Source organism: Oratosquilla oratoria, chromosome 6 (genome assembly GCF_046742065.1).
Source record: "Oratosquilla oratoria isolate Oo_2021 chromosome 6, ASM4674206v1, whole genome shotgun sequence".
Taxonomy (NCBI): Eukaryota; Metazoa; Arthropoda; class Malacostraca; order Stomatopoda; family Squillidae; genus Oratosquilla; species Oratosquilla oratoria.
Genome location: NC_134782.1, coordinates 34,346,092 through 34,374,009, shown reverse-complemented (window position 1 = coordinate 34,374,009; position 27,918 = coordinate 34,346,092). Strand labels below are relative to the sequence as shown.

At 39.6% G+C, this 27,918-nt stretch overlaps 1 protein-coding gene across 6 annotated transcripts in view; it reads right to left on the bottom strand.

Moving 5' to 3' along the window:
- Positions 1-27,918, bottom strand: part of LOC143026382 (dedicator of cytokinesis protein 1-like) — a 195,231-nt gene that overhangs the window by 131,851 nt on the left and 35,462 nt on the right. For all 6 annotated transcript variants that reach the window (XM_076186653.1, XM_076186655.1, XM_076186658.1 and 3 more), the window contains exons 10-15: positions 23,498-23,633; positions 22,260-22,469; positions 21,795-21,952; positions 21,424-21,541; positions 21,020-21,188; positions 12,480-12,679 (exon numbers count right to left, since the gene is read on the bottom strand). In XM_076186653.1, coding sequence (XP_076042768.1) covers positions 12,480-12,679; positions 21,020-21,188; positions 21,424-21,541; positions 21,795-21,952; positions 22,260-22,469; positions 23,498-23,633 — 991 coding nt within the window. The remainder of the gene's footprint in view (positions 1-12,479; positions 12,680-21,019; positions 21,189-21,423; positions 21,542-21,794; positions 21,953-22,259; positions 22,470-23,497; positions 23,634-27,918) is intronic.

Below are 27,918 nucleotides of genomic sequence, written 5' to 3'. Positions count from 1 at the left end.
AAGATGTCATAGAAATATGTAAAGATCAACCAAATCTATTTTACAGATTTGTAAACAAACTGAAAAACAAACAATAATTAGAGAAACTATGACAAGGAGGAGTTGAATACACAGAGGAGATAGAAATGGCATTAATTATGAACAAGCATTTTAAATCGGTGTTTACGAGGGAGAACATACAACCTAGAGATATCAAGTGGGAGGAGAGAGTCCCCCCTATGAAAGAGATAGAACTATCAAGGAATGAAATAATGATTCACTTGAGTAATCTCGATGTCAGAAAATCACATGGACCAGATGAAATGGCAAACTGGATTTTGAGAGAATGCAGGAATGAATTAACAGACAAAATACAGTCTAATAAGCAGTTCATTGAAAGAAGGAAAAGTTCCAAAATATTGGAAAAGAGCAAATATAGTACCAATATATAAAGGGGGAAACAAGGAAGACCCTACTAACTATAGACCGGTCTCTCTTACAAGTACGATAGCTAAAATTTGTGAAAGAATGATCAAAATTAGATGGGTAAGGCATTTGGAAAAAACAATGTACAACCACTCCTCGTTTAACGACGACAATTGGGACCAGCGCGCCGTCATTAACCGAATTGGTCGTTAAGCGAAAGTGTATACATATACGTACATGTACTGTATGTACAATGTCCAGCAATACATGTATCTTTATTTTTGTGTATTTTCCCTCTTTTATACAGTACATTAAAGCTTTATTTACTGTTTATTTACCGTGGTTAGGTTCCTAAAATTACCGTATACGACCAAATCCGCGTATGCTGACATTCCATATTGAATACCTGGGTATTTTTTTAGTTTCAACCATGGGCGCAATATAGCAATAGAAAATTAATTATTAATTTTGTAAATTAAAATGTATCAACGTAATATGCAATTTTGTGGGCGGAAATGAAAGTAAAAAATATGCTAATGAACGAAGTCGGTAGCATAGGCTCGGGACGCCATCTTGTCGTCTGCCAACGTCTCTCACGACGACGACAACGAGGACGAGCCGGATGACATTTAATTTGCAGGTAATAATTTATCAAAGGTCAGGTTAGTTTAGTTTAGGTTAGACGAATTCATCATCCTTTTATTTCTTCGACATCGGCATCAATCATAACAAACATGGTGTACCATTCATCCGACATGACTTCGTTACTTACGAAATCTGTTTTAGCACCTTTTTTTTTATTTCCGCTCACAAAATTGCATATTACTTTGATACATTATAATTTACAAAATTAATAATTAATTTTCTATTGCTATATTGCGCCCATGGTCGAAACTAAAAATTTACCACTACCGGTATATACTGTAACCCAGGTAGTTTTTGCAGCTTGCAGGATGGTAATGTAGACCTAAGCTTCAGAACACTTTACCTCACAGCTAACATCCACCGTACAAGTTCAATTATAACATCATACAAATTTGCCTCAGCCAACTTAATTATCGTACACGACGTCGTAACTTCGGGAGATTTACATTAAACGTCTGTCATAAAGCCCGTCGTAACTCCGCGTCGTCGCTAACCGAGTAGGTCGTTAAACGAGGAGTACCTGTACTAAATCCATGGCAATTTGGATTTAGAAAAGGACGATCATGCATCACAAACTTAATATGTTTCTATTCAAGGCTAATAGATGTAATACAAGAAAGAGATGGATGGGCTGATTGTGCATTTCTAGACCTGAAAAAAGATTTTGATAAGTTACTACATAAGAAATTGCTAAAGAAATTAGAAACTGCAGGAGGAATACAGGGCAAGCTGCTGAAGTGGATGGAAGACTTCTTGCATGAAAGAAAAATGAGAGTGGTGATAAGAGACAAACACTCTAATTGGGATGAAGTGATAAGTGGAGTTCCACAAGGAACAGTCCTGGCCCCAATAATGTTTGCTATATATATTAATGATATGGATAAAGGAATTGAAAAGGTATATGAGCTTCGTTGCAGATGATGCAAAATTTAAAAAAAAAAAAAGTGAACACTGAAGAAGATTGTGAGTCACTACAGTGATCTCAATACATACATACATATAAGAAGGCTATTTCCCCCTTACAAGGGAGGTAGCCAAAAAGGAAAAGGCATAAAATCATTCCCGCCCATTCCATCCCTAAATACACTCCACACCCCTCCACCCTCCCTCTTATCGTAGCACCTCCTGGATGGATGACGGGTCATCCCTGCACCTTGTCCACTGCCCTGGATCAGAAGCAGTGTCGCAAGACACAGCACATCCACAGCAAGGCCGCTTCATTAAATTGGTGACCCCCCCTCTCCGTCCCCCCATGCATAAAAGGAGAAGACAGGGAGAAATCCCTTCAGGCTGCGTCAAATTTTGCTCACACATACTACCTCACCCCCCATTCCACCTCATGCATCACAACATCATCCATATACAACCCTTCTCCATTCACCCCTATCTTCTGTCCTCTCCTGTCCTTCCTCAACAGACATTCCCCTCTTCCCCAAAGCCCCCTTCACCCCATCCATCCACCTCATTCTAGGACGTCCCCTCATGTTCACTCCCTCCACATCTGCCTTCCATACCTCTTTTACTAGTCTTTCTTCACTCATTCTTTCCATGTGTCCAAACCATCCTAATACTCTTTCATCAACCCTATCTCCCAACTCCCTTTCCACCCCTGTTCTCCTCCTCACCTCCTCATTTTGCACTCTATCTAGCCTAGTAACCCCCATCATACTTCTCAGACACCTCATCTCAAACACATTGAAACTCCTTCTCTCCTCTCTTATGTTCCATGTTTCTGCTCCATACAGTGCTGTTGGCACAATCACTCCTTCATACAGTCTCCTCTTAGCATCCATTCCCAAATGTCTATTCCTCATTACACTCTTTAATCCACCAAGACATTTACTCGCTTCTCTCAATCTACATTCTACCTCCACCTTCACTCCACCTTTTCCTGCCACATTTGCACCAAAGTATCTAAAACTATCCACTTCCTCCACTCGCTCTCCCTTAATGCTCACTTCCAGTCTATTGCCACTTTCACCCCTTGTACATCTCATCACCTTACTTTTACCCACATTTATCTTCAGCTTTCTTCTATCACATACTCTCCAAAACTCTGTCACCAACTTCCTCAATCCCTCCTCTGATCCTGCCACAAGTGCAGTGTCGTCCGCAAACAACAGCTGGCTTACCTCCCACTTTTCTCCAGTTTCTTTAACCATCTCCAATCCCTGACCCACTACCCTTGCATTTACCTCTCACACTACCCCATCCATGTATAAGTTGAACAGCCAGGGCGACATAACGTCTCCTTCACAAATTCCCACCTTTACCTCGAACCACTCACTCTCTCCATTTCTAATCCTAACACAAGCTCTACTACTCTCATAAAAACTCTTGACAGCTCCTAGAAGCTTTCCTCCTATCCCATATATCTGCATAACCTCCCACAGTGCCTTTCTGTCGACCCTATCGTAAGCCTTTTCCAGATCCATAAAAGCCCAAAAAACATCCTTCCCCTTTCCTATAGCTTTCTCACATATCTGTCTTACCACAAAGATCTGATCTACACAACCTCTACCCGTCATAAATCCACACTGTTCCTCACCAATTACTCCCTCTGTTCCTCTCCTAATCCTCTCAATCAAGATCCTCCCATAAGCCTTCCCAACTACACTTAACAAGCTAATCCCTCTGAAACTACTACATTCACACTTGTCCCCTTTTCCCTTGTAAAGTGGAACTATACAAGCACTCCTCCAGTCCTCCGGCACTCTACCCTCTCTCCAGCAAACATTAAATAACCTCCTTTTTTAGACATTCTGCATGCCATCCATCCAGACCAGGTGCCTTACCTACTTTCATCATCTTAACAACTACCTTCACTTCATCCTTCCTTATTTCTCCTCCATATTCCTCACTCATCACTCTCATTTTCTTAGCATTTCCCACTGCAACTATCTTTCCCTCCCTATCCTCCTTCACATTTAGCAACTACCTAAAATATTCTGCCCATCTTCCACTTACTGCCTTCTCTTCCATTATCATCTCTCCATCTGCACCTTTTACCTTTTCTTCTCTATTTGATTTGCCTCCTCTTCCTCTCTTAATTTCTTTCCAAAACATCTTTTTATTACTTTCAAAATTTTCTGTCATACTCTTACCCCACTTCACATCTGCTCTCCTCTTTGCCTCCTTTACCTTTTGCTTTACTTTTCTTTTCTTTTCTTTGTACCTCTCATATGACTCCCTTGTCCTATTTTGTAACCAATCTGTGAAAGCTCGCTTCTTCTAATCTACAACCTTCTGTTTCCTCATCCCACCACTCACTACCCTTCCTTCTATTTCCCCCCTGTCCTTCTTGTTCCACACACCATCCTTGCACACTTTGTGACTCCCTCCTTGAACCATCCCCATTCCTCCTCCACTCCTAGCTCTACTCTATCCTTCACTCCCTCCCACTCCTCCTTCAGCTTCTTCTTGTACTCCTCCTCCTTTTAATTTTCATTTAAAGAGTTCACTCTAAGAACCTCCATACCTTTTGTCCCTTTCCTCTTTCTCCATCTATCCTCCACTCTCAACTTACCTTCCACCAAAAAATTATCTGATATTCCCCCACCCTCTCCCCTTAGCACATGTACATCCTTAACTCTTCCTATCATAATCCTATTTACCACTACATAATCCATTAACGCTCTATCTACCACCCTTCCATCCACCACCCTCTCCCATGTGTATTTATGCTTGACTTTCTTCCGATACACTGTATTTGCTATCATCAACTCTCTAGACACATTTCCAACATCAACTCTCCACTACGATTCTTTCCTGGAACTCCACATTTCCCAACCACTCCATCAATTGGACCATTTCCTACCCTAGCATTAAGGTCTTCCAGTACTATTACATTGACATTTCTCCCTAAATCCTCTATGCACTCATTTAAATCTATCCAAAAGGCCTCCCTTTCTTCTACACTCTTCTCACTGCCAGGCCCATATGCACTTACAAAAACCCACATCTCCTTTCCCAGTTTCACCTTCATCCACATTATCCTTGAGGAAACCTCCTTCCACTCCACTACACGTTTACCTATCTCTTCACTTACTAGAATAGCCACTCCTTCCCTCCCTCATCCTCTCATCACTCCTGATAACCTCCCACTTACACTCCCAAACTTACACTCACCCTTCCCTTTCAACTTAGTTTCACTCAAAGCCAACACATCCATCTTTCTTCTCACAAACATACTACCTATCTCTTCCCTTTTACTCTCATCTGTACCACATCCACGCACATTAAAAGACCCAAACCTTAGGGTGCTGGTCGGAAAACTCCCAGACCCTCTTATGCCTTTGCTTTTTCTTTTAGGAATGTCCCCTGTGGGGCTACAAGGAGAAGGATGCCTAGTCCCAATCCCCATCCCTTTCTTCTCGCCTCTTATGATCCAAGTGGAAATACTTGGTGGCAGTATTCTTTTCCCCCACCACAGGGAATTCCCCCACCACAGAAAATGAATACTCAGAGAAATGGTACAGGACAGCAGCAAGGGGTTGGGGGACAGCATAACGGAGGGACAGTCGTAGTATAAAAGTGTCATCATTTCTCTATGAACAGAGTTTTCCTCTATCATAGACAAAATGATGTGTGGTTCTGGTCCGTAGGGGCGCCACATATAGACCCTAAAGTATCAAATGCATGCTACTTTGCCACACTAACAAGCAGCCAATACCCCAGATGGGTGATCTCAATAAAGTATGGAAATGGAGTAGGAAGTGGGAGATGGAATTCAATATTAAGAAGTGTAGTATAATGGAATTTGGAAAAAGCAAAAAAAGAATAGTGGGATCATATAAATTGGGAGAAGAAATTAAAAAAGTAGAAAATGAGAAGGACCTGGGAGTCATTATTATGAATAATATGTCCCCTGAGAAATATATAAACAAGATTTTTGGAGAAACTTATAATTTAATAAGAACAATCAAAGTGGCATTTACATACCTGGATGAAGAAATGGTGAAGAAAATACTAGTCACTTTGATAAGACCAAAATTGGAGTATGCAGCGACGATGTGGTCACCAAGTACAAAAAAATGTATAACAAAACTTGAAAGAATACAAAGAGCAATTACGAAATTGGCACCAACACTCTCAGAACTATCATATGAAGAGAGACTAGCAAAACTTGAGCTACAGACATTGGAGCAAAGAAAAGAGAGAGGAGACTTGATAACTATTTATAGAATCATGAAAGGCATAGAAACTATTGATAGAGAGGATCTAATAAAATGGGATAGTAGAAATACAAGAGGACATGGAAAGAAAATCAAGAAAGACAGTTATAGAAGAGACCTGAAAAAGAACAGCTTTCCCCACAGAGTAATAGATGTTTGGAACAAGTTAGATGAGAAAGTGATGTGTACAAGAACAATACACAAATTTAAAAACAGTCTAGATAAAACAAGATATGAAGACGGGACACCACGAGCATAGCTCCCCTTCACGTAAAATACAACTAGGTCAATACAACTAGGTAAATACACACACACACACACACTTCATCGGATGGACGGCGTAGAGGACGTTCTAAAGAAAAAGTGAAATTTTCGTGGATCCCAAAGCAAAGTACCTATTGTATTTACAGGGGGGGGAATTGCTTGTGGTGTAGTGGGAAAGTGAGGAAAAAGGAGAAGGGGAGGGATTACTGAGGGAAATGGAAGGAAATGATAAGGGGAGGACTTGGTCCAAGAAGCCAGATGGCTTGTAAACAAAAGACGGACCGATGATTTGGATTTTGGTGATGGGACTAACAAAAATGTAAAGATTAGAAACATAGATAAGAGCAGTTCAATGGAAGGTGAGGATAATAACTTCCAAGGATTTAATGAGGGGGCGGCGGATACCAACCTCCCCCGACTGGCAAAACTGGAGGAAAAACTTGATCAAATGACCAAACATTGGGAGATTAGGTTCGGTAGGATAACAAAGATTGCCCAAAGTGTTGAAAGACTGGAAGAACTAGAGAAGGCGAACAAAAACTTAACTAATGAAATTGAAGAATTAAAAAGACAGTTAAAAGTAAAAAAGGAGAATGAAGAATTAAAGAGGAATAGTAAGGACAACAAAGAGGGTTGGAAAAAATCCAAGAAAACAGTAAAGTTGCATTTACTGACATAATCAAACAACAAATGAAAGAAAAAACTGAAGACTCAGTTATCAAAGTGATGAGACAGGAGAATATAAGAGACTTAGCAGATAAAAAGAAATGTATAATTATATTAGGAATGGAAGAGAAACATAACCCTGATAGAACCACAAGAATTAAAGCGGAAATGAAAAAGTAAGCAGTTTACAATTAGTTCAGGAAGATGAACCAGAAATAATGAAACAAATCGAAGAGAAGTTTAGGCTCGGAAAGTATAGTACAGATAAGACCAGACCAATTAAGATTAAGGGGGTCGTCGCGCTCGAAAACGAACTTCGTCAATTATGATCGGAAGTTCGCGAATTGTTAATATGTTATATATACATATACTGAGATGTTCACCACCAATTTTCATATCATTTGGTTGAAAAACAATGAAGTTATTAGTAAAAAAACAGTTTTTGACCAATTACAAAAGTTCTATCTCCTCACTTATCCATTGACTGAGCATGCTGAAATAAATTCCACAAATGCTCCATAGCAATACCTAAAAAATCATTGTGGCGTTTTTGGAATTTCCTCTTAGTTTAGGAGAAAGAATTTTTTTTTTAAACGTGTCATATTTTTTTTCAAAATGCAATATATCAACTTCTATCATGAAAAAAAAAAATCCCCACAATAAAAAGTTTGCAAATTTATTCAGCTTTCAAATGATCCAAACCCCATTAAAATCGCCCGAGTAGTTACGGAGGAGATAGAAAAAATGTAGAGAAAAGGGTAGTTTTGAGATATTGAGCTTTGAAGTTCAAAATACATTTCCTTGCATTTTTTTGTATTTTTCATTTCGATTTTTTTCTCTGCGCCAATCTTCATGAATTCTATGTCATTCACATGTTATTATAAAGTGTAGCTGGTACCTGATCCCCCGTTTTACGAGGTATCAGGAGGTCAGAAGGCGAGGGTTTCAGGAAGTGACGTCTCTCATTGTCTCCAGGTTTGCTTAATAAAACCCCCCGGCTTGAAATCGGAGCTGAAAGATAGTTAGATAGAGATAGATAGACTTTATTTGGCAATGAATCAACGTTTTTGTCTTGTTCAAGTGCTTTTGTAATGATGGAATTGACTCTAACCAAGTGAGAAAGAAGATTATGTGTCCTTCCAAAGTTATGATCAATGACAGTCGCTCTTGTGATGAAAAAAAAGCACACGGAGCGTCATTTGTAGTCTCGTGATGTATGAAACGTATGCTCGATGGTTGCGGTGGCGTCATGTGAGAAACGAGGATAAGGGGGGCGGAGGAAGGGTTAACACATGTCCCGCTTCGCGCGTCGCGGGCTGGCGCAGCAGCAGCACTGTTCAAGGTCACTGCTATGAGTCGTCACCAGTATCTCAATGATTTTATTCAGTTTCTTAGCTTTCATGAAACACACGCTTCTTCTTCGAATGTTTAGGCATTCTTGAAATGATTATAGCTTCAAATAAAAGTAAATAAAAGTTCTATATATCTATCTATCTCCAAGGAACGAGAATTCGATTTCTCTCCACAATGATTCGCTCAACTTACGTACCGAGTGAACAGATCGCAGACTAGGATGTGTTTCCAAGTAGTCTATATTAGTAAATAACAAAATACAACGCATTTGTGCCATTTTTATTGCGATGAAATAACTTAATCGAACATTTGTGCAGCGAAAGTGTACTAGAAAGTGGGGGTGGGGGGCAGAAAAATAGCCATAACTCCTTTATTTTTTGGTATTTCGCTGAAATATTTCAGGACTGGCTTGCCAAAGGCCACTAGATGACAGGGATTTTTTTTCGAATATTTCGATTTTTTTTCGGAAATTTATCGCGACGACCCCCTTAAATTCAGGTCACAAACAACGGCAGAGAATATCTTATCGAAAAGAGGGAAACTAGCAACAAGTGAACAATATAAAAAGGTATGGATAAAAAGGGAAATGAATAAAGAGGAAAGAGAGGAAGAAAACAAGAAAAGACTTGAAGCTAAGGAAAAAAACGAGAACAGAACAGAGTCAGAAAAAGAGAGATTCTATTGGAGAGTAGTGAATATGAAAGTAAGGAAATTCGACATACTAGAGAAAAACAAAAGGGAAACAGAGAACACAATGGAAGTGGCAGAAAACTAAAAGTGTCTTACACAAATATAGATGCCTTAATAACAGGATTGAATGAGCTGAATGATTATCTGAAGGAAAAAGATCCGGACATAATTGGAATTGTAGAAACAAAATTAAAAGGTCCACTACCACCCAACAGTGTAGGACATGATGCATATAATCATTGGATTAGAAACAGAGACAAAGCAAGGGGGTGGAGTTATGTTCCTGACTAAGAAGGATATAAACGTGAGGTGTGTCACATATGGAAAGAATACAGTAGAGATGATTATGATCGAAGTGGAAGACAGAGATAAGAAGAGCAGAAAGTTTGTGATAAATTATGTGCCTCCGAAAACAGCCTCATGGGAAGAGAGTGAACATAAAAGTATGTTAGAGGACACAAAGATAACATTAAATAAGATAATGGAAGATGGAGGAAGAATAGTTATGATGGGCAACTTTAATTGCAAAAAAATCTGCTGGGAAGAGATGACAGTAAAGGGTGGAGACGGCTCATGGGGAAACGCTCTACTTGAGATGATTACTGACCATACAATGACACAGTGGATACAGGAGAACACTAGGTATAGAAATGAAGAACCATCGAGACTAGACCTAATAATTACATCTGAACCTAAAATAGTGGAAAAGATTGAATATAAAACACCAATAAGTAAAAGTGACCACATATTGATTGAATTGGAAATAAATGAGAAAAATACATGAAAAGAAATGAACAATATAGAAAAGGAAGAATGATGTATGAAAAAACAAACTTTGATAAAATAAGAGAATTCTTTCAAAAAGAAAACTGGGAAGGAATATACAAAGAAGAAATAACAGTGGAAGAGAAATGGAATATTTTGACAAAAATTTATAAAAAAGGAGTGGAAAAGTATGTCCCAAGACAAAAACAAGAAAAAGAATATGTAAAATGCTGGTACAACAAAAGTTGTAGGGAGTTAAAAGACAAAAGAGACAAAACTTGGACCAGATGGAAAAAATACAAAAGGCCTGAAAAATGGAAAATATATACTTGTTATAGAAATGAATATGTACAAACGTGCAGAGAAGAAAAGAGAAAATATGAAAAAGATGTCATAGAAAAATGTAAAGATCAACCAAAACTATTCTACAGATTTGTAAACAACAAACTGAAAAACAAACAAGATTTGGAGAAATTAAGACAAGGAGGAGTTGAATACACAGAGGAAATTGAAATGGCGGAAATTATGAACAAGCATTTTAAATCAGTGTTTACAAGGGAGAACATACAACCTGAAGAGATCGAATGGAAAGAGAAAGTCCCCCCTATGAAAGAAATAGAAGTAACAAAGAATGAAATATTGAAACACTGAGTAATCTTGATGTCAGAAAATTGTATGGACCAGATGAAATAGCAAACTGGATTTTGAAAGAATGCAGGAATGAACTGGCAGACAAAATACTTAGCATATCAAACAGTTCCTTGAAAGAAGGAAAAGTTCCAGAAGATTGGAAAAAGGCAAATATAGTACCTATATATACAGGGGGAAATAAAGAAGACCCTACCAACTATAGACCAGTCTCTCTAACAAGTACAATAGCAAAAATTTGTGAAAGAGTTGTCAAAAGTAGATGGGTAAAATATTTAGAAAAAAACGTGCTAAATCCAAGGCAATTTGGATTCAGACAAGGACGATCATGCGTCACCAATTTAATATGTTTCTATTCAAGGCTAATAGATATAATACAAGAAAGAGATGGATGGGCTGATTGTGCATTTCTAGACCTAAAAAAGCCTTTGACAAAGTACCACATATGAAGTTGCTTAAGAAATTAGAAACTGAAGGAGGAATACAGGGCAAACTGCTTAATTGGATGGAGGACTTTTTGCAAGAAAGAAAAATGAGAGTAGTGATAAGAGACCAACACTCAAAATGAGATGAAGTAATAAGCGGTGTTCCACAAGGAACAGTTCTGGCCCCAATAATGTTTGCTATATATATTAATGACATGGATGAAGGAATTGAAAGCTATATGAGCTTCTTTGCAGATGATGCAAAACTATTGAAAAAAGTGAACATGGAAGAAGATTGTGAATCACTACAGAGTGATCTAAATAAAGTATAGGAATGGAGTAGGAAGTGGGAGATGGAGTTCAATACAAAAAAGTGTAGTATAATGGAATTTGGAAAAAGCAAAAACAGAATAACAGGAGCATATAAATTGGGAGAAGAAGGAATAAAAAAAGTAGAAAATGAGAAGGACCTGGGAGTCATTGTTATGAATAATATGTCACCTGAGAAACATGTAAATAAGATTTTTGGAGAAACTTATAATCTAAGAAGAACAATCAAAGTGGCATTTACATACCTGGATGAAGAAATGGTGAAGAAAATTCTAATCACCCTGGTAAGACCAAGATTGGAATATGCAGCAACGATATGGTCACCAAGTACAAAAAAAATATATAACAAAACTTGAAAGAATACAAAGAGCAATTACAAAATTGGCACCAACATTCTCAAAACTATCATATGAAGAGAGACTAGCAAAACTTGAACTACAGACATTGGAGCAAAGAAGAGAGAGAGGAGATTTGATAGCTATTTACAGAATCATGAAAGGCATAGAAATTACTGATAGAGAGAATCTGATAAAATGGGATGATAGAAATACAAGAGGACATGGAAAGAAAATAAAAAAAGACAGCTATAGAAGAGATTTGAAAAAGAACAGCTTTCCTCACAGAGTAATAGACAGTTGGAACAAGTTAGATGAGAAAGTGGTGTGTGCAAAAACAATACATGAATTTAAAAATAGTTTAGATAAAATGAGATATGAAGACGGGACACCACGAGCATAGCTCCCCTTCCCGTAAAATACAACTAGGTAAATACAACTAGGTAAATACACCAAAGGCTTTTTCCCCCTTACAAGAGAAGTAGTCAAATCCACTCCCACCCATTTCATCCCCACATACTCCACTCCCATTCACCACCCCTCCCCCCCTCTTTTCTTGGCTCCTCCTAGATGCAGGGATGACCCATCATCCAGGAGGAGCTAAGAAAAGAGGGAGGGAGGGGTGGTGAATGGGACTGGAGTATGTGGAGATGAACTGGATGGGAGTGGATTTATGCCTTCAACTTTGGCTACCTCCCTTATACAAGGGAAAAAGCCGTTGGTATATGTATGTAAAACTTCTCATGTGGTTTAGACATTTCTTTAGCAATAAGCCTTACCAATGCTTCAAAAACTTTGTTATCACTCTCATCATCAGTGGAGTTGTTCATTAGAATTTCAAGTAGAACATCTAGAGTATCCTGTAGGAAGATGACCAGTTCCTTTGATGAAACTCCTCTTAAACCTTCCAGCTTGATGTGCAATGCCTCAGTATCTGTGGAGCCACTCCAACCCCACTCAAGAAGACCTTGCAGCTCAGCTGAAAAAGTAGAATTGGAACTCATTTCAATATTCTCAAGCATCAATGATAACACCTTGGAAGTATCATCCAATCTTTCTATCTATCTCTCGATAGTTACATTGTGTTACATTGACTGGAAACCCATAGACCCACAGTAACTAGCAACAGTCACTGGTCCTCCCATAGATCCCTCTGGAAAGAGAACTTGTTTACTTTGTGTAAGTGTTGGACAGTTTCTATGTAACTGGCTAAAGCAGCAGTAGGAGAGGAGTAGTCAACAAATGTCAGCTCTGTTCATAGGAAAAGATGGAGGAAATACAAAATTGATAGAGTGGGCCTGGTCCAAAGTTGAACATCAACCTTTTCAGGTGACACTGCCAGATGGAAGTGAGGGTGCTGACAGGTTCTGAAGATGGGCGGCAAATAGATATTCTCTCTGTCATCAGTCTTGAAGGACCAAAACATTCAGATACCTGTTGTTGGCCCCTCTCCTAAGTAACAGCTATCAATACAACTTCACAGAATCCAGTTCATGGTATCTCTCCTCAAAAAAATAAAATACATGTATACATACATACATACATAAAACAAAGGCCTCTTCCCCCTTAGAAGGAAGGTAGCCAAAGTCAAAAGGCACAATTCCAATCTCACTCATTTAATCCCCATCCATTCCACCCCCATTCACCAGCCCTCCCTCTCTCGCTTTCATCATGGCTCCTTCTGAATGACGGGTCATCCCTGCATCTTGCTCATCACCCTGGGTCAGAGGCAATGCAGCAGGACACAACAGATCCACAGTTGACCCTTCATACAATCTCCTCTAAGTATTCATTCTCAATTGTTTAATTCTCATTACAATTTTTAACCTCCCAAAGCACTTACTTCCTTCTCTCAATCTACATTCTACCTCCACCTCCACTCCCTTTCCTGCCACATGCACTCCCAAGTATTAGGCCCTACTATTATAAAAACTGATGGCTGCCCTTAAAACCTTTCTTTTGATCCCATATATCTGCAAAACCTACCACAGTTCCTTCCTGTCTACCCTGTTTTAAGCTTTTTCCAAATTCATAAATGCCCAAAAACATCCTCATCCTTTGCTAAAGCTTTCTCACATATCTGTCTTAACACAACAAGTTGATCCATGCCACCCCTCCCTGTCCTAAACCCACACTGTTACAAATTACACCCTCTGTTTCTCTCTTAATCCTCTAAATCAAAACCCACCCATAAGACTTTGCAACTTCACTCAACAAACTACTACACTCACATTAGTCCCCTTTTCCCTTGTAAAGCAGAACTACACAGGCACTCCTCCAATCCTCCAGCACTTTACTTTCCATTAGACATATATTAAACCTCACCAGCCAGTCCACCATCATTTTACCTCCCTTCTTCATTCTGCATGACACCCATATAACCCAGGTACCTTGCCTGCTCTCATCATTTAATAAGTGCTTTCACCTCATTTTTTTTTTTTTTCTTATTTTCCCCTTTTTCCACAACTGTCACTGTCATTTTCTTAGCACCTCCCACTGCAACTCTCCACTACAATTTTTTCCTGGAACTCCACACTTCCCAACCACTCTGTCTACTGATTCATCTCCTACTCTCTCATTGAGATCTCCCAATATAACTACAAATCCTTTATGCACTCATTTAAATCTATCCAAAAAGCCTCCCATTCTTCTACACTCTTCTCACTACCAGGCCCACATGCACTTACAAAGACCCACATCTCCCTTCCCAATTTCATCTTCATCCACATTAAACTTGAAGAAACCTCCTTCCACTCCACCACATGCTTGACTATCTCTTTACTTACTAGTATAGCCACCCCTTCCCTCCCTCATCCTTTCCTCACTTCTGACAACCTTCCCACTACACTTCCAAACTCAATCTCACCCCTCCCTTTGAACTTTGTTTCACTCAATGCCAACACATCCACCTTCTTACAAACATACTGCCTCTCTTTTCATTTTACTCTAATCTGTACCACACCCATGCACATTAAAAGACCCTTTAGGGTTTTGATTGGAAAATTCCTCCCAAACCCTCTTATGCCTTGACTTTTTTTTGGGAAGGCTTATGGGAGGATCTTGATTGAGAGGATTCGGAGAGGAACAGAGGGAGTAAATGGTGAGGAACAGTGTGGATTTAGGATGGGTAGAGGTTGTGTAGATCAGATCTTTGTGGTAAGACAAATATGTGAGAAAGCTATAGGAAAGGGAAGGATGTTTTTTGGGCTTTTATGGATCTGGAAAAGGCTTACGATAGGGTAGACAGAAAGGCACTGTGGGAGGTTATGCAGATATATGGGATAGGAGGAAAGCTTCTAGGAGCTGTCAAGAGTTTTTATGAGAGTAGTAGAGCTTGTGTTAGGATTAGAAATGGAGAGAGTGAGTGGTTCGAGGTAAAGGTGGGACTTCGTCAAGGATGCGTTATGTCGCCCTGGCTGTTCAACTTATACATGGAGAGAGGTAAATGCAAGGGTAGTGGGTCAGGGATTGGAGATGGTTAAAGAAAATGGAGAAAAGTGGGAGGTGAGCCAAGCTGTTATTTGCTGATGACACTGCGCTTGTGGCAGGATCGGAGGAGGGACTGAGGAAGTTGGTGACAGAGTTTGGGAGAATATGTGATAGAAGAAAGCTAAAGATAAATGTGGGTAAAAGTAAGGTGATGAGATGTAAAAGGGGTGAAAATGGCAGTAGACTGGAAGTGAGCATTAACGGAGAGCTACTGGAGGAAGTGGATAGTTTTAGATACTTGGGAGGAAAAGGTGGAGTGGAGGTGGTGGTAGAATGTAGATTGAGAGAAGCGAGTAAATGCCTTGGTGGATTGAAGAGTGTAATGAGGAATAAACATTTGGGAATGGATGCTAAGAGGAGACTGTATGAAGGAGTGATTGTGCCAACAGCACTGTATGGGGCAGAAACTTGGAACATAAGAGAGGAAGAGAGAAAGAGTTTCAATGTGTTTGAGATGAGGTGTCTGAGAAGTATGATGGGGGTTACTAGGCTAGATAGAGTAAGAAATGAGGAGGTGAGGAGAAGAACGGGGGTGGAAAGGGAGTCGTTGTTGTTGTTGTTGTCGTTCCCTAGACTGTCTGTCCGAGCAGTCCCGTCTCCCCAAGGAATGCCACAGCCGAAACTGGGTTTTCCCACAAATCCTTTATAGAGTGTATGTTGTGTTGTTTGCGTGCTTGATTGTGTATAATGCAGTCTTCCATTATGTGTTGTATGGTATGGGGTGAAGTGTTACATCCTGGGCAGCTGTTCACAATGCGGTCATCCAGCCTCTTCTGGTAGCTTAGAAGTGCTGGGTGGTGGCCGCATCGCAGTCTGGCCAAGTGGACTCTGTCCTTTCGTGGGAGAGAGGATTCAGAAGGGTGTATATCAGGGGCTCTGGCATGCAGCAGTGTGTTGTCTTTCAGTGTGTTAATGGAGCGGTGAGTGATATGATTATGAATATGTTTCCGGAGGCTGGTATTTGGTGGTTGTGGAGGAAGAGAAGAGAGTATTTGTGCATAATAAAGGTCTTTGGGTGTTGTTTTAATGTTTCTTGGTGTGTGTGGGTGTTCTACTATGTAGTGTAGCGGGTGTCATGTGTTTGTGGTGGCTGCGGCAAGTGTTTGTGTGCCTCTCATGTCGAGGTGGTCCTTGACTTTGAGGACTTTTGTTTCATGGTGTAAATGGTCTGTTGGTGTTGTATTTGTGCAGCCTGTAATTGTTTTTAGGGCTTTGTTTTGTATGATTTGAAGGGTGTTGTGGTGTTGAGATTAGGAGCCCATGCAGGACTCGCATAATTCAACACTGAGCGTATGCATTGTTTGTATATTGTTATATCAGTTTCTTTGTTTTGTCCAAATGTCGTTCCAGTGATTGACTTAAGTGCGTTAAGTCTGGGTGTGCATTTGTTTTTTATGTTTGTGATGTCTTGTTTGAAAGACATGGATGTATCGTACGTTACACCAAGAATTTTCGGTGTGTTTGTGTGTGGTATTAGAGTGTTGTTGATGTAGAGATGAGGTATGTATTTGTGTTCTATTGTCCAGTTGGTGAGAAGTGTTGCTGTACATTTGGTTGGAGCTATTTTGAGTCTGTTTGTGATGAACCATGAGTTGAGTGTATCAAGGTATGGCTGGATTATTTCCGCAGCTTTGTCTGTGTTACGATGTGTGCATGTGATTGTTATGTCGTCTGCGTAGGAAGAGATTTGTATTTCTGAGTTGTCTGGTGTGGGTAAGTCATGCATGTATAGATTAAATAGTGTGGGGGATAGAACTGAGCCCTGTGGTACTCCATTCTTAATGTTTCTGATGTGTGATGATTGGCCATTATATGACACGTAAGCATTCCTACCTGCCAGATAATTGGCCAGCCATCTTTTGGTGTTATTGTGCATGTCTGTGTTATATATTTTATTTGTTAGGTTGTGGCGGGGGATAGCATCAAAAGCTTTACTAATGTCTAATGTTATAAGAAGTGTTCTGTGGTGGGGCCTATCTGAATTGATGCCATCTAAAATTCTTTATGTGAGGTTTATCAGAAGAGTGTTTGTGGAGTGTAGTGGCCTAAAACCGTGTTGTGAGTCAGCAAGAGGAATATGTGGTGTGACAAGTTTAAGTATTAGGCGTTCAATGACTTTAGAGGGGGTGCAGAGAAGTGTGATTGGGCGGTGCGATGTTGGGATTGTTGGGTCTTTGTTCGGTTTTGGAATGGTGATTATTTTACCATGCTTCCAGATGTCAGGTATAGTGTTGTGTGAATAGCTGTAGTTTGCAATGTTTGTGAGTGCATGTATACCTTGTGGTCCAATGTGTTTTAGGTGGATGTTGCTAATGTTATCAGGGCCACAGGCAGATGAGTGCTTGAGAGTATGTATTATGAGTTTTGTCTGACTGTATATGAAGGGTGTATAGTCTGAGTCTGTGGGGAAGTCTTTCTTACATCGAATGGTGCGTCGGTCTTCAGGGTGAGAAGTGAGATGGCTTGTCTGTGCAAATTGACGTATGAGTGCGTTTGCTTGTTGTCTGTTTGAGGGTAGATTATCTGTTGTTGTGATTATTGCTGCGTGAGAGCGTGTAGTGTTACTGTTGGATAGTGTAATGCTGTTGAGTGTTTTTTACAATTTGCTGGTGTTTGTTTTGTGATCAAGTGCATTGACAAAGTTTTGCCAATTTTGTGTTTTTTGTTCGTGTATTTTATTAGCAATCACAGTGTTTAGTGTTTGTATTTGGTCTGCTATGTTTTGAGGGATAGGTGTGGGGGTATCGTGTTTAAGTGTGTCACATTGTCTGATGAGGTCTTGGATTTCTGGTGTGAAGTTGGGGTTGTGTGATTTTGTGTTGCCTCTAGGGATGTATCTCTTGTCTGCGTTTTGTATGATTGTATTAAAAGTGTGCACTGCAATGTTTATGTTTGTGATTGGTGTACTGTTAAGTGTTTCAAAATGTTTTTCTGTCTCTTTAGTAAAAGCTTCCCAGTTAGCTTTTTTTGTAATTGGTGTATGTGTGTCTGTAGCCAACTGGGGTGCATCTTGTTTTGGTGGTGATGATGATTGGAAGGTGGTCAGAACCAAGGGTTCCGACCACTCTCCATGATGTTGTTAGGGTTAGGCAGGGGGAGCAGAAGGTGATATCAGGAGAGGAGGGAGTGTAGAGGGCTTGGTGTGTTGTTCATGATAGTCAATGTGTCAAACTGAGTATGTATGTATATATATATATATACGCAATAAAAAACACTAGGAGCGTGTGTTCACAAATGCGTAAATAACCACTAGGAAAAAGTAAACTAACGAAGCAGAGCGCTTTCGTGTAATTACATCTTCAGTGCAGATACAAAGAAGGAATTATAAGATGAAGAAACAAGGTACAGAATATATGACATAGTGAAGAGGGCATTCGGAGAGGTAGTGGAAGAAGTACACATGACGGACATATGGGCCGTCCTGGTAGCCAACAAGTATGGGACGTTTGGGCCGTCCTGGTAACCAACAAGTATGGGACAACTGCTCATAATTTATATTACAATTCAAACAATTTTGAAATTTCATGAGAAATAAAACTATCTAATTTGTACAAACCTTGATGAAGATTAACATTTATCCCCTTACTAGATTTGATCAAACTGCATTCAATTAAATTTCTTTCTGTTATGTTCTTGTTGTATGTGATGACTTTTAACCACCCAGTTGACTGGGATAACGCTAAAGTCATCACATACAACAACAACATAACAGAAAGAAATTTAATTGAATGCAGTTTGATCAAATCTAGTAAGGGGATAAATGTTAATCTTCATCAAGGTTTGTACAAATTAGATAGTTTTATTTCTCATGAAATTTCAAAATTGTTTGAATTGTAATATAAATTATGAGCAGTTGTCCCATACTTGTTGGTTACCAGGACGGCCCAAACGTCCCATACTTGTTGGCTACCAGGACGGCCCATACGTCCGTCACGTGTACTTCTTCCACTACCTCTCCGAATGCCCTCTTCACTATGTCATATATTCTGTACCTTGTTTCTTCATCTTATAATTCCTTCTTTGTATCTGCACTGAAGATGTAATTACACGAAAGCGCTCTGCTTCGTTAGTTTACTTTTTCCTAGTGGTTATTTACGCATATATATATACATATATACATATATACATATACCAAGGCTTTTTCCACCTTACAAGGGAGGTAGCCAAAAAGGGAAAGGCATAAAATCATTCCCACCCATTCCATCCCTGAATACACTCCACACCCCTCCACACTCCCTCTTATCTTAGCACCTCCTGGATGACGGGTCATCCCTGACCTTGTCCACTGCCCTGGGTCAGAAGCAGTGTCGCAAGACACAGCATATCCACAGCAAGGCTGCTTCATTAAATCGGCGACCTCCCTTCTCCGTCCCCCCATGCATAAAAGGAGAAGACGGGGAGAAATCCCTTCGGGCTGCGTCAAATTTTGCTCACGTATACTACCTCACCCCCATCCCCCGCCCATTCCACCTCATGCTTCACAACATCATCCATATACAACCATTCTCCATTCACCAACTTCCTCAGTCCCTCCTCCGATCCTGCCACAAGTGCAGTGTCGTCAGCAAACAACAGCTGGCTCACCTCCCACTATTCTCCATTTTCTTTAACCATCTCCAATCCCTGACCCACTACCCTTGCATTTACCTCTCGCACTACCCCATCCATGTATAAGTTGAACAGCCAGGGCGACATAACGCATCCTTGACGAAGTCCCACCTTTACCTCAAACCACTCACTCTCTCCTGACACAAGCTCTACTACTGATGAAAGAGTATTAAGATGGTTTGGACACATGGAAAGAATGAGTGAAGAAAGACTAGTAAAAGAGGTATGGAAGGCAGATGTGGAGGGAGTGAACATGAGGGGACGTCCTAGAATGAGGTGGATGGATGGGGTGAAGGGGGCTTTGGGGAAGAGGGGAATGTCTGTTGAGGACAGAAGATAGGGGTGAATGGAGAATGGTTGTATATGGATGATGTTGTGAAGCATGAGGTGGAATGGGCGGGGGGATGGGGGGTGAGGTAGTATACGTGAGCAAAATTTGACGCAGCCTGAAGGGATTTCTCCCCGTCTTCTCCTTTTATGCATGGGGGGACGGAGAAGGGGGGTCGCTGATTTAATGAAGCAGCCTTGCTGTGGATGTGCTGTGTCTTGCGACACTGCTTCTGACCCAGGGCAGTGGACAAGGTCAGGGATGACCTGTCATCCAGGAGGTGCTAAGATAAGAGGGAGGGTGGAGGGGTGTGGAGTGTATTCAGGGATGGAATGGGTGGGAATGATTTTATGCTTTTTCCTTTTTGGCTACCTCCCTTGTAAGGGGGAAAAAGCCTTGGTATATGTATGTATGTATTTATATATATATATATATATATATATATATATTAATATATAATATATATATATGTATTAATATATATATATTAATATATATATATACATACATATATATATCATATATGGGGGCAAAAGGATTATTGCCAGCTACTGTGAGGCTGTAGATTTCCATTGAGAAAAACATGCGGTAACAATTATTGGCATAACCATCCCAGGTAATCTTGTGACCAATGACCGACACCTGCAATGGGTGGTCCTACTGGACAGAAAGTATAATCTCTCTATTGTCTCCAAATACCTTCACCATTGTCTTATGGTGAAGCACCATGGGGCTAGCACATAACCTCTGGACAAGGTCTAGAATTCTCCCTCTATCAATTCTCACTACTTTTTTCATAACAACAAGCAATTGCTTCCCTTACCCTCCTGCTGACTGAGAATACAGAAATAACCCCATACTCACAACAGCAGGTTTCCAGTAACAGAAACATACCATTTTGTGTTAATTTTGTTGAGCAAAAGACAGTATTGATGGTGAAGGAATCTTTGGATGAGGGACTGAGGCCATGCTGAGCTGTCTTGTCCAACTCTTCTCCCGGCACTGCCCGCCACCGTAATTTTAGGTAACCAAAGTCATCCTCACTCCACTTCTTTGAGTCTATCTGTAAAATAAATATTACTGACTTCCATATCAGAGAGAACTATGACAATGAATGGATTGATATCAGAAAAAATATATATATATCATTTAAGTAAAACTACACACAAAATCCTAAAAACATATGGCTAGATACTTTTTGAAGTTACAATTAATCTAAACATTGATAAGTGTGGAAAACCTTATCCCCATCATTTTTGTAGTCACAAAACAAAAATATGACAAGCAATGATTCTTACCTTATAAACAATGAGGTCATGGTCAGTGTTCTGTAAGGTTGTACCATTTGACTGCATCAGTTGCATATATGCCATGGCAAAGGGTTTCTCATGTTTTGTTTTTGAATCATTTGTTGATCTGTATAAAAATCATAACAATCACTTTTACACACATGTATTTTTCAATAGTGCAATGAGCATTTATGACTAAAAGAATATAAGATATTTACACATATTTCATAGTTTTATCACCTTCAAAACAAACTATAGCCATTCTCAAAAGTATTTTTTCAAATCATTTGACTAAATTTTTTTTTATTCTACATGAAGTAGTACACTCCAGAGTAAATTGTACTCTATGATTAGAGAACAGGATATACACCAAGACCAACCTGTGCTTCATGGTGAATTTAATATGTGCTCGTTTGAACTCTTCAATGGGTAATGCTACCTTGAAGGTTTCCATCCACTTGGGTTTGGCTTCATGGTGGTAAGTCACTGACCGGTATTCATTTAAGCATTCTTTCCCTACACCTTGACTTATAACTCCCTGTTGACAGCAGCATTGTTTGAATGGAAAGATAAATGAGATTCTTCTGTCTATGATGGTGGAATAAAATAGAGGGACTAGCTTAAACCTAATGAGCAAAAGTGATGTTTCAAAGTTTCTTTTCATTTTTTTTTCATATTTTGTTTTCTAGTTTATCAATAATTGATCTTCTAATAAAATATTACCAATTATTCATGCTTTAAACTCTTGTATGATAATAGTGAGACTTCCATAGATTTCATCATTCTGGGAGAGAAGCATGAATAAGGCCACTAATAAAGTAAACTAATCCATATCATCATCTTACCGGTATCAGTTGTCCTTTGTCAGTATACACCCGGACAGTGACTTCAACATTTCTGTCACTTGTCTTAGGCCCTCTCGAGAACTCTCCTGACACTAATGTGATGTACAAGTCATTCCTTACATCACCAGGCATAATCACTTCTGACAATCCTAAACGTGATGCCACAGGAACCTCATGGAGTGAAACATAATGTGGGTTTTCTTCACGTAGCTGTTTTCAAGACAAGAGTACTCAGTCAATATATCATAAATACAGTGATCCCTCCCATATACTAACTGACATCATCTAAGAGAGAGAGAGAGAGAGAGAGAGAGAGAGAGAGAGAGAGAGAGAGAGAGAGAGAGAGAGAGAGAGAGAGAGAGAGAGAGAGAGAGAGAGAGAGAGAGAGACTGAGAGAGAGAGAGAAAGCGAGATTAAGAGAGACTGAGAGAGACTGAGAGAGACTGAGAGAGAGAGAGAGAGAGAGAGAGAGAGAGAGAGAGAGAGAGAGAGAGAGAGAGAGAGAGAGAGAGAGAGAGAGAGAGAGAGAGAGAGAGAGATTCTTTTAGTTTGGATGTAGCAGGGGTTACTGTGCATAAACTCTTTGATAAGCAGCCATAAATAAGTTTTACTGTGGTGTTCTAGCTCCCTCATGGTTTCACAGGGAATGTGTGTTTTGGTTGTGTGTTCTTGAATTAAAGTGAGAGCAAGTTATACAGTATATCCATTCTGGGCCTCCTAAGCACCACTAATACAAAGTATAATCAATCATCATTCAAAAGGAAAACCATATTTCAGGTGCCCACACATGTTTTGCATTGGAAAACAGTAAAAAATTCTTAAACACTTGCAAATAAGGGCCCTCAACAGTTGTTTTTAGAAACAAGTATGTAATAGGCTTTTCTTTTAGTTCTCGAAGGACACCTCAACAAATGTCTATTTAAAAAAGAAATGAAATACCAAGATCTTCTAAATCTTAAAAATGAAAAATTATTTCAAGTTCCAAAGAAACATTGCTCTCCCCTAATTCAAGAGCATATGACTGTACCACACACTCACTATGAAAACATATGGGAGCTAGAAACATAGCAATAAAATTCACTCGTGGCTGCTCACCAAACATTTACATTAATTCCGAAATGTATGATAAACTAAGGCAAAGATATAAATCAATCTTTTCTAAACCTTTTATGGTAGTACAAATAACCTAGAAAATAAGTGCACCTAAATTTAATAGTATCAAAACAGTAATCACAGACCTGTTTGATGTCACCGTTGAGCAGTGTAAAAGAAAAATGGATACCCTGCATGCCCATCTTGTTTTCTCGAACAACATCATTACGGTTCACCATCATCTTCCTCACAAGGCTATCTGGTGTGTCCTTTTCACCACATCTGAGTAAACAAATCATTAGATCCTTAAGTGAAACTATTCTATAGAATAAACTATCTTGTTATGTCTAACACCTTATCCATGGCATTGCCAAAATCACATACAATAAATGAACAGTCAAGAAATAACACAGACAACTGTATGAGTACAGATTAAAGTTTTATGATAAGTTGGATTAAAAAGTGCAATGAGAAATAGACATTTGGGAATGGATGTTAAGAGGAGATTGTATGAAGGAGTGATTGTGCCAACAGCAGTGTATGGGGCAGAAACATGGAACATAAGAGAGGAGGAAAGAAAGAGTTTGAATGTGTTTGTGATGAAATGTCTGAGATGTATGATAGGGGTTACTAGGCTAGACAGAGTGAGAAATGAGGAGGTGAGGAGGAGAACAGGGGTGGAAAGGGAGTTGGGAGATAGAGTTGATGAAAGAGTATTGGGATGGTTTCGACACATGGAAAGAATGAGTGAAGGAAGATTAGTAAAAGAGGTGTGGAAGGAGAGAACATGAGGGGACATCCTTGGATGAGATGGATGGATGGAGTAAAAGGGACATTGGGAAAGAGAGGAATGTCTGTTGAGGAAGGATGGGAGAGGACAGAAGACAGAGGTGAATGGAGAAGGGTTGTGCATGGATGATGCTGTGATGCATGAGGGGGAGTGGGTGGGCAATGGGGGGTGAGAGAGTATGTGTGAGAAATAAACTGACACAGCCCCTGCATGAGGGGATGGAGAGGGGGGGTTGCCAAATAAATAAAGCGGCCTTGCTGTGGATGTGCTGTGTCTTGCAACACTGCTTCTGACCCAGGACAGTGGACAAGATACAGGGATGACCCGTCATCAAGGAGATGCCAAGATAAGAGGGAGGGATTAGGGTAGAGGGGAGTGGAGTATGTAGGGGATGGAATGGGTGGGAGTAGTTCCTATGCCTTTTTTTTTTGGCTACCTCCCGTGTTAGGGGGAAAAAAGCCTTTGGTATATGTATGTATGTATGTATGTATGTATGAATGATAAGTTGGATGACCACTGAGGCATTCAGCAGAAATGAAACAGTCACAGCTCTTCCAGCAGTTTGGCTCTGCTATGGAAGAGCTATGCATTGCTGCAGTGCTTTTCACTCAGTATGGCAGGAAACAGGGTGACCATTCATCTCAAAGGTGCCGAGATAGAAGGAAGCATGGGCCTTATTTGTATAAGATGTGTGCCCTTTGACTCAGTTGCCCTTTATAAGGAAGAAAGTGTGAATGTGTGCATGAATATATACATACAGGCATATATATATATATATGCAAAGAAATCACAAAACACACGTGATAAAATATTTTTGCAGAAACCACCGGGAAATTGAAAAAACAGATACCGAACGTTTTCGTCTATTTAGACGAAGTTTTTTGGAAGAGAGTTATTACCAAACATTCTTCCAATTAATGCAGTTTGGTACAGGTATGTTGACGACATATTATGCATTTGGCCTAATGATCAATATTTGGATACTTTTTTGTCAGATTTAAATAATTTAGTGCATTCCATTAAATTCACAGTAGAGGTTGAAGAAAATAATATGTTACCATTTTTAGATGTAAATATTTACCGATGTGGAAGATACTTTAAATTTGACGTTTACAGGAAGCCGACCAATGTCCTCTCGTACATTCATTTTTACTCGTATCACAGTCAAACATCCAAGCTGTCAGTTTTTTCTTCAATGTTCCTGAGAGCTTATAGAATTTGTTCCCCTGAGTTCTTGGATCAAGAAATACAATTCATCTATGACATTGGAGAAAATTTAAAATATCCAAAACATCTTATTGATAAAACAAAAATCAAAGCCAGGAAATGTTTTCTTAATACGTCGCAGGTCAAACCATTTAATTATAAAAATATGCTAACAATTCCGTACCATGAGAATTTAATCCATCTTCCTAGCATTTTTGAAAAATTTGGTATCCAGATAGTATTCAAAAATAATAACAACATTAAGAGTCTGTTAATTAAAAATTCCCCAAGAAGTAAAGAAGGATGTATTTATAATATACCATGTAAAAATTGTGATTTTATTTATATAGGCCAAACAGGCAAAGGCTTAGAAAAAAGAATAGGCCAACATAAATATAGTATTAGAACGGGGCAAGTGTCCAGTGGGTTATTTGTCCACCAAAGGGATTATGGTCATAATATTGACTGGGGAAATTCTAAAATAATTACTTCTTGTAATAATATTATAGAAAGAAATATTATTGAATCTTGTTTTATAAAAAGAAATTTTGGAAATAACATGAACTTGAGTTTGGGTTTATTTAAATTGGACAATTTTATTATTGACAAAATTGTGTGTGATAAAATGTAACATGGGACCTCTCCGAGTATCCTTGTCTTCTTATGTATTTATTGTTTCTTTCTGTATTGCTTTTTTGTACCTTTGAAAATGTCTAAATAGACGAAAACATTCGGTATCTGTTTTTTCAATTTCCCGGTGGTTTCTGCAAAAATATATATATATATATATACATGATGATGATGATTTGGTTTAACGTCACACACTCCCCCCTATCGGGAGGCTAGGATGGTGCCCCTTACAGGGGACTTTGTAGCATGGAATTTAATGAACCATGCCTTTGGTTCAACTTGCCCAAAACAGTGTTCGAATCGTCATCATCTCGACCTCCGCCGCAAGTAACGACGCCCTAACCTGCTCAGCCAGCGAGCATCCTAGACCCTTACAAGGGAGGTAGCCAAAAAACATACATACAGACATATACCAAGGCTTTTTTTTTCCCTTAAGGGGGTACGCGACACCTGAGGGGGGTGAATTTGGTCAAGATATAGCATTTTTCAAAACTGTGTTCAAAATGTTCGTATACCATTTAGAAATAAATCCCGACAAATAATTTTCCAGACGCGCGCAATTTAAAGGTCTTGGGTGAGGTTTAAAGGGACAGAGTTAAAGGCGAAACCCACACTAGATGGAGGCGTGCCACTTAGGACCTTCAGGCGCATGGAATAACATTGAAATTTGATTTAATTTACGCTCGCCCAATGCTTCAACGGCCAGTACGAGGGTGGAGGGGAAGGGAGGAAGGTGGAGGGAGAGGAAATGCCAACTTTGAGCGCATCTAGGCGTCAGTTACCTGCTAGCTCTGAAAGGGAAACTGCGCATGTCTCATGAGCTCTCCTTGCAATCTATTACCTTAGCTAGTACATATTACTCTATAGTACGGTCATCATGGGTAGCAAAAAGAACAGAAGAACATCCACATTGACAAAAAAACAGCAGTTAAAGATGGCAAGCAGTCAAAGACAACTAGCCAAGACCTCACCATCTCTCACTCCACCACTGCCCTCACCTGCACCTCTCTCAACACCTGTGGCCAGGTCTACACCATCAAGCACTTCTTTCATCTCTAATACAGCAAGAAAATTAGATATCAGTTCTGAAATTGTACAGAGGGGAGATAAGAATGAACGTGAATTCATGATTGTGGAGAAAAGCAGTTTTTTGCAGTGGATAAATTCGCTTGTTAGATGCCAGTGTGGTGAGAAGATGCATGTTGAAGTGATAGGAGAATGTGGAATGGTGAAAACATTTCAGGCAGAGTGTAAGTTGTGCTCTGAAAAGAGCAAATGGTGTACTTCACCAGGCGGTGGAAATGAAAGCTATGAAGTACATAACAGGGCTGTGGAGGCCGGCTTACACTGTGGGGATGGTTATGTTGCAGTACAGAAAATGTGCATGGCAATGAACATGAAAATGATACACCACAAAACGTTTAGTAAACTTAGCCATCCTATTATAGAGACCAGCATAACGAAATATGAGGAACTCTTGGAAAAAACAAGAGAACATGTACATGCTGCATTAGAAAAGGAAGACCCAACTCTACCAAAAGTAAAAGAAGTAAAAGTTAGTATCGATGGTTCGTGGAGTAAGAGAGGATTCACTTTCAAATATGGCTTTGTAAGTGCAATAGAATTCCAGACAGGAATGGTAGTGGACCATGTAACACTAAGCATGTACTGTAAAGTTTGTGCAGTTAACGAAGAAAAGGGGCTGGATTGCAAGGAGTGGTGGCCTGAACATGAATGTATGTGTGAGAAGAATTTTGATGGAAGCAGTCCCACTATGGAAGTGGAAGGGTGGAAGATATTGTTTGGCAGGTCAATTGAAAAATGCAAGATGAAATATACATGTGTGGTGTCTGATGGTAATGGGAATGGCTTTAAAGCAGTGCAAGGCATATATGGAGATACAAAGATAGAGAAGGAGTGTACAAATCATGTCTCAAAAAG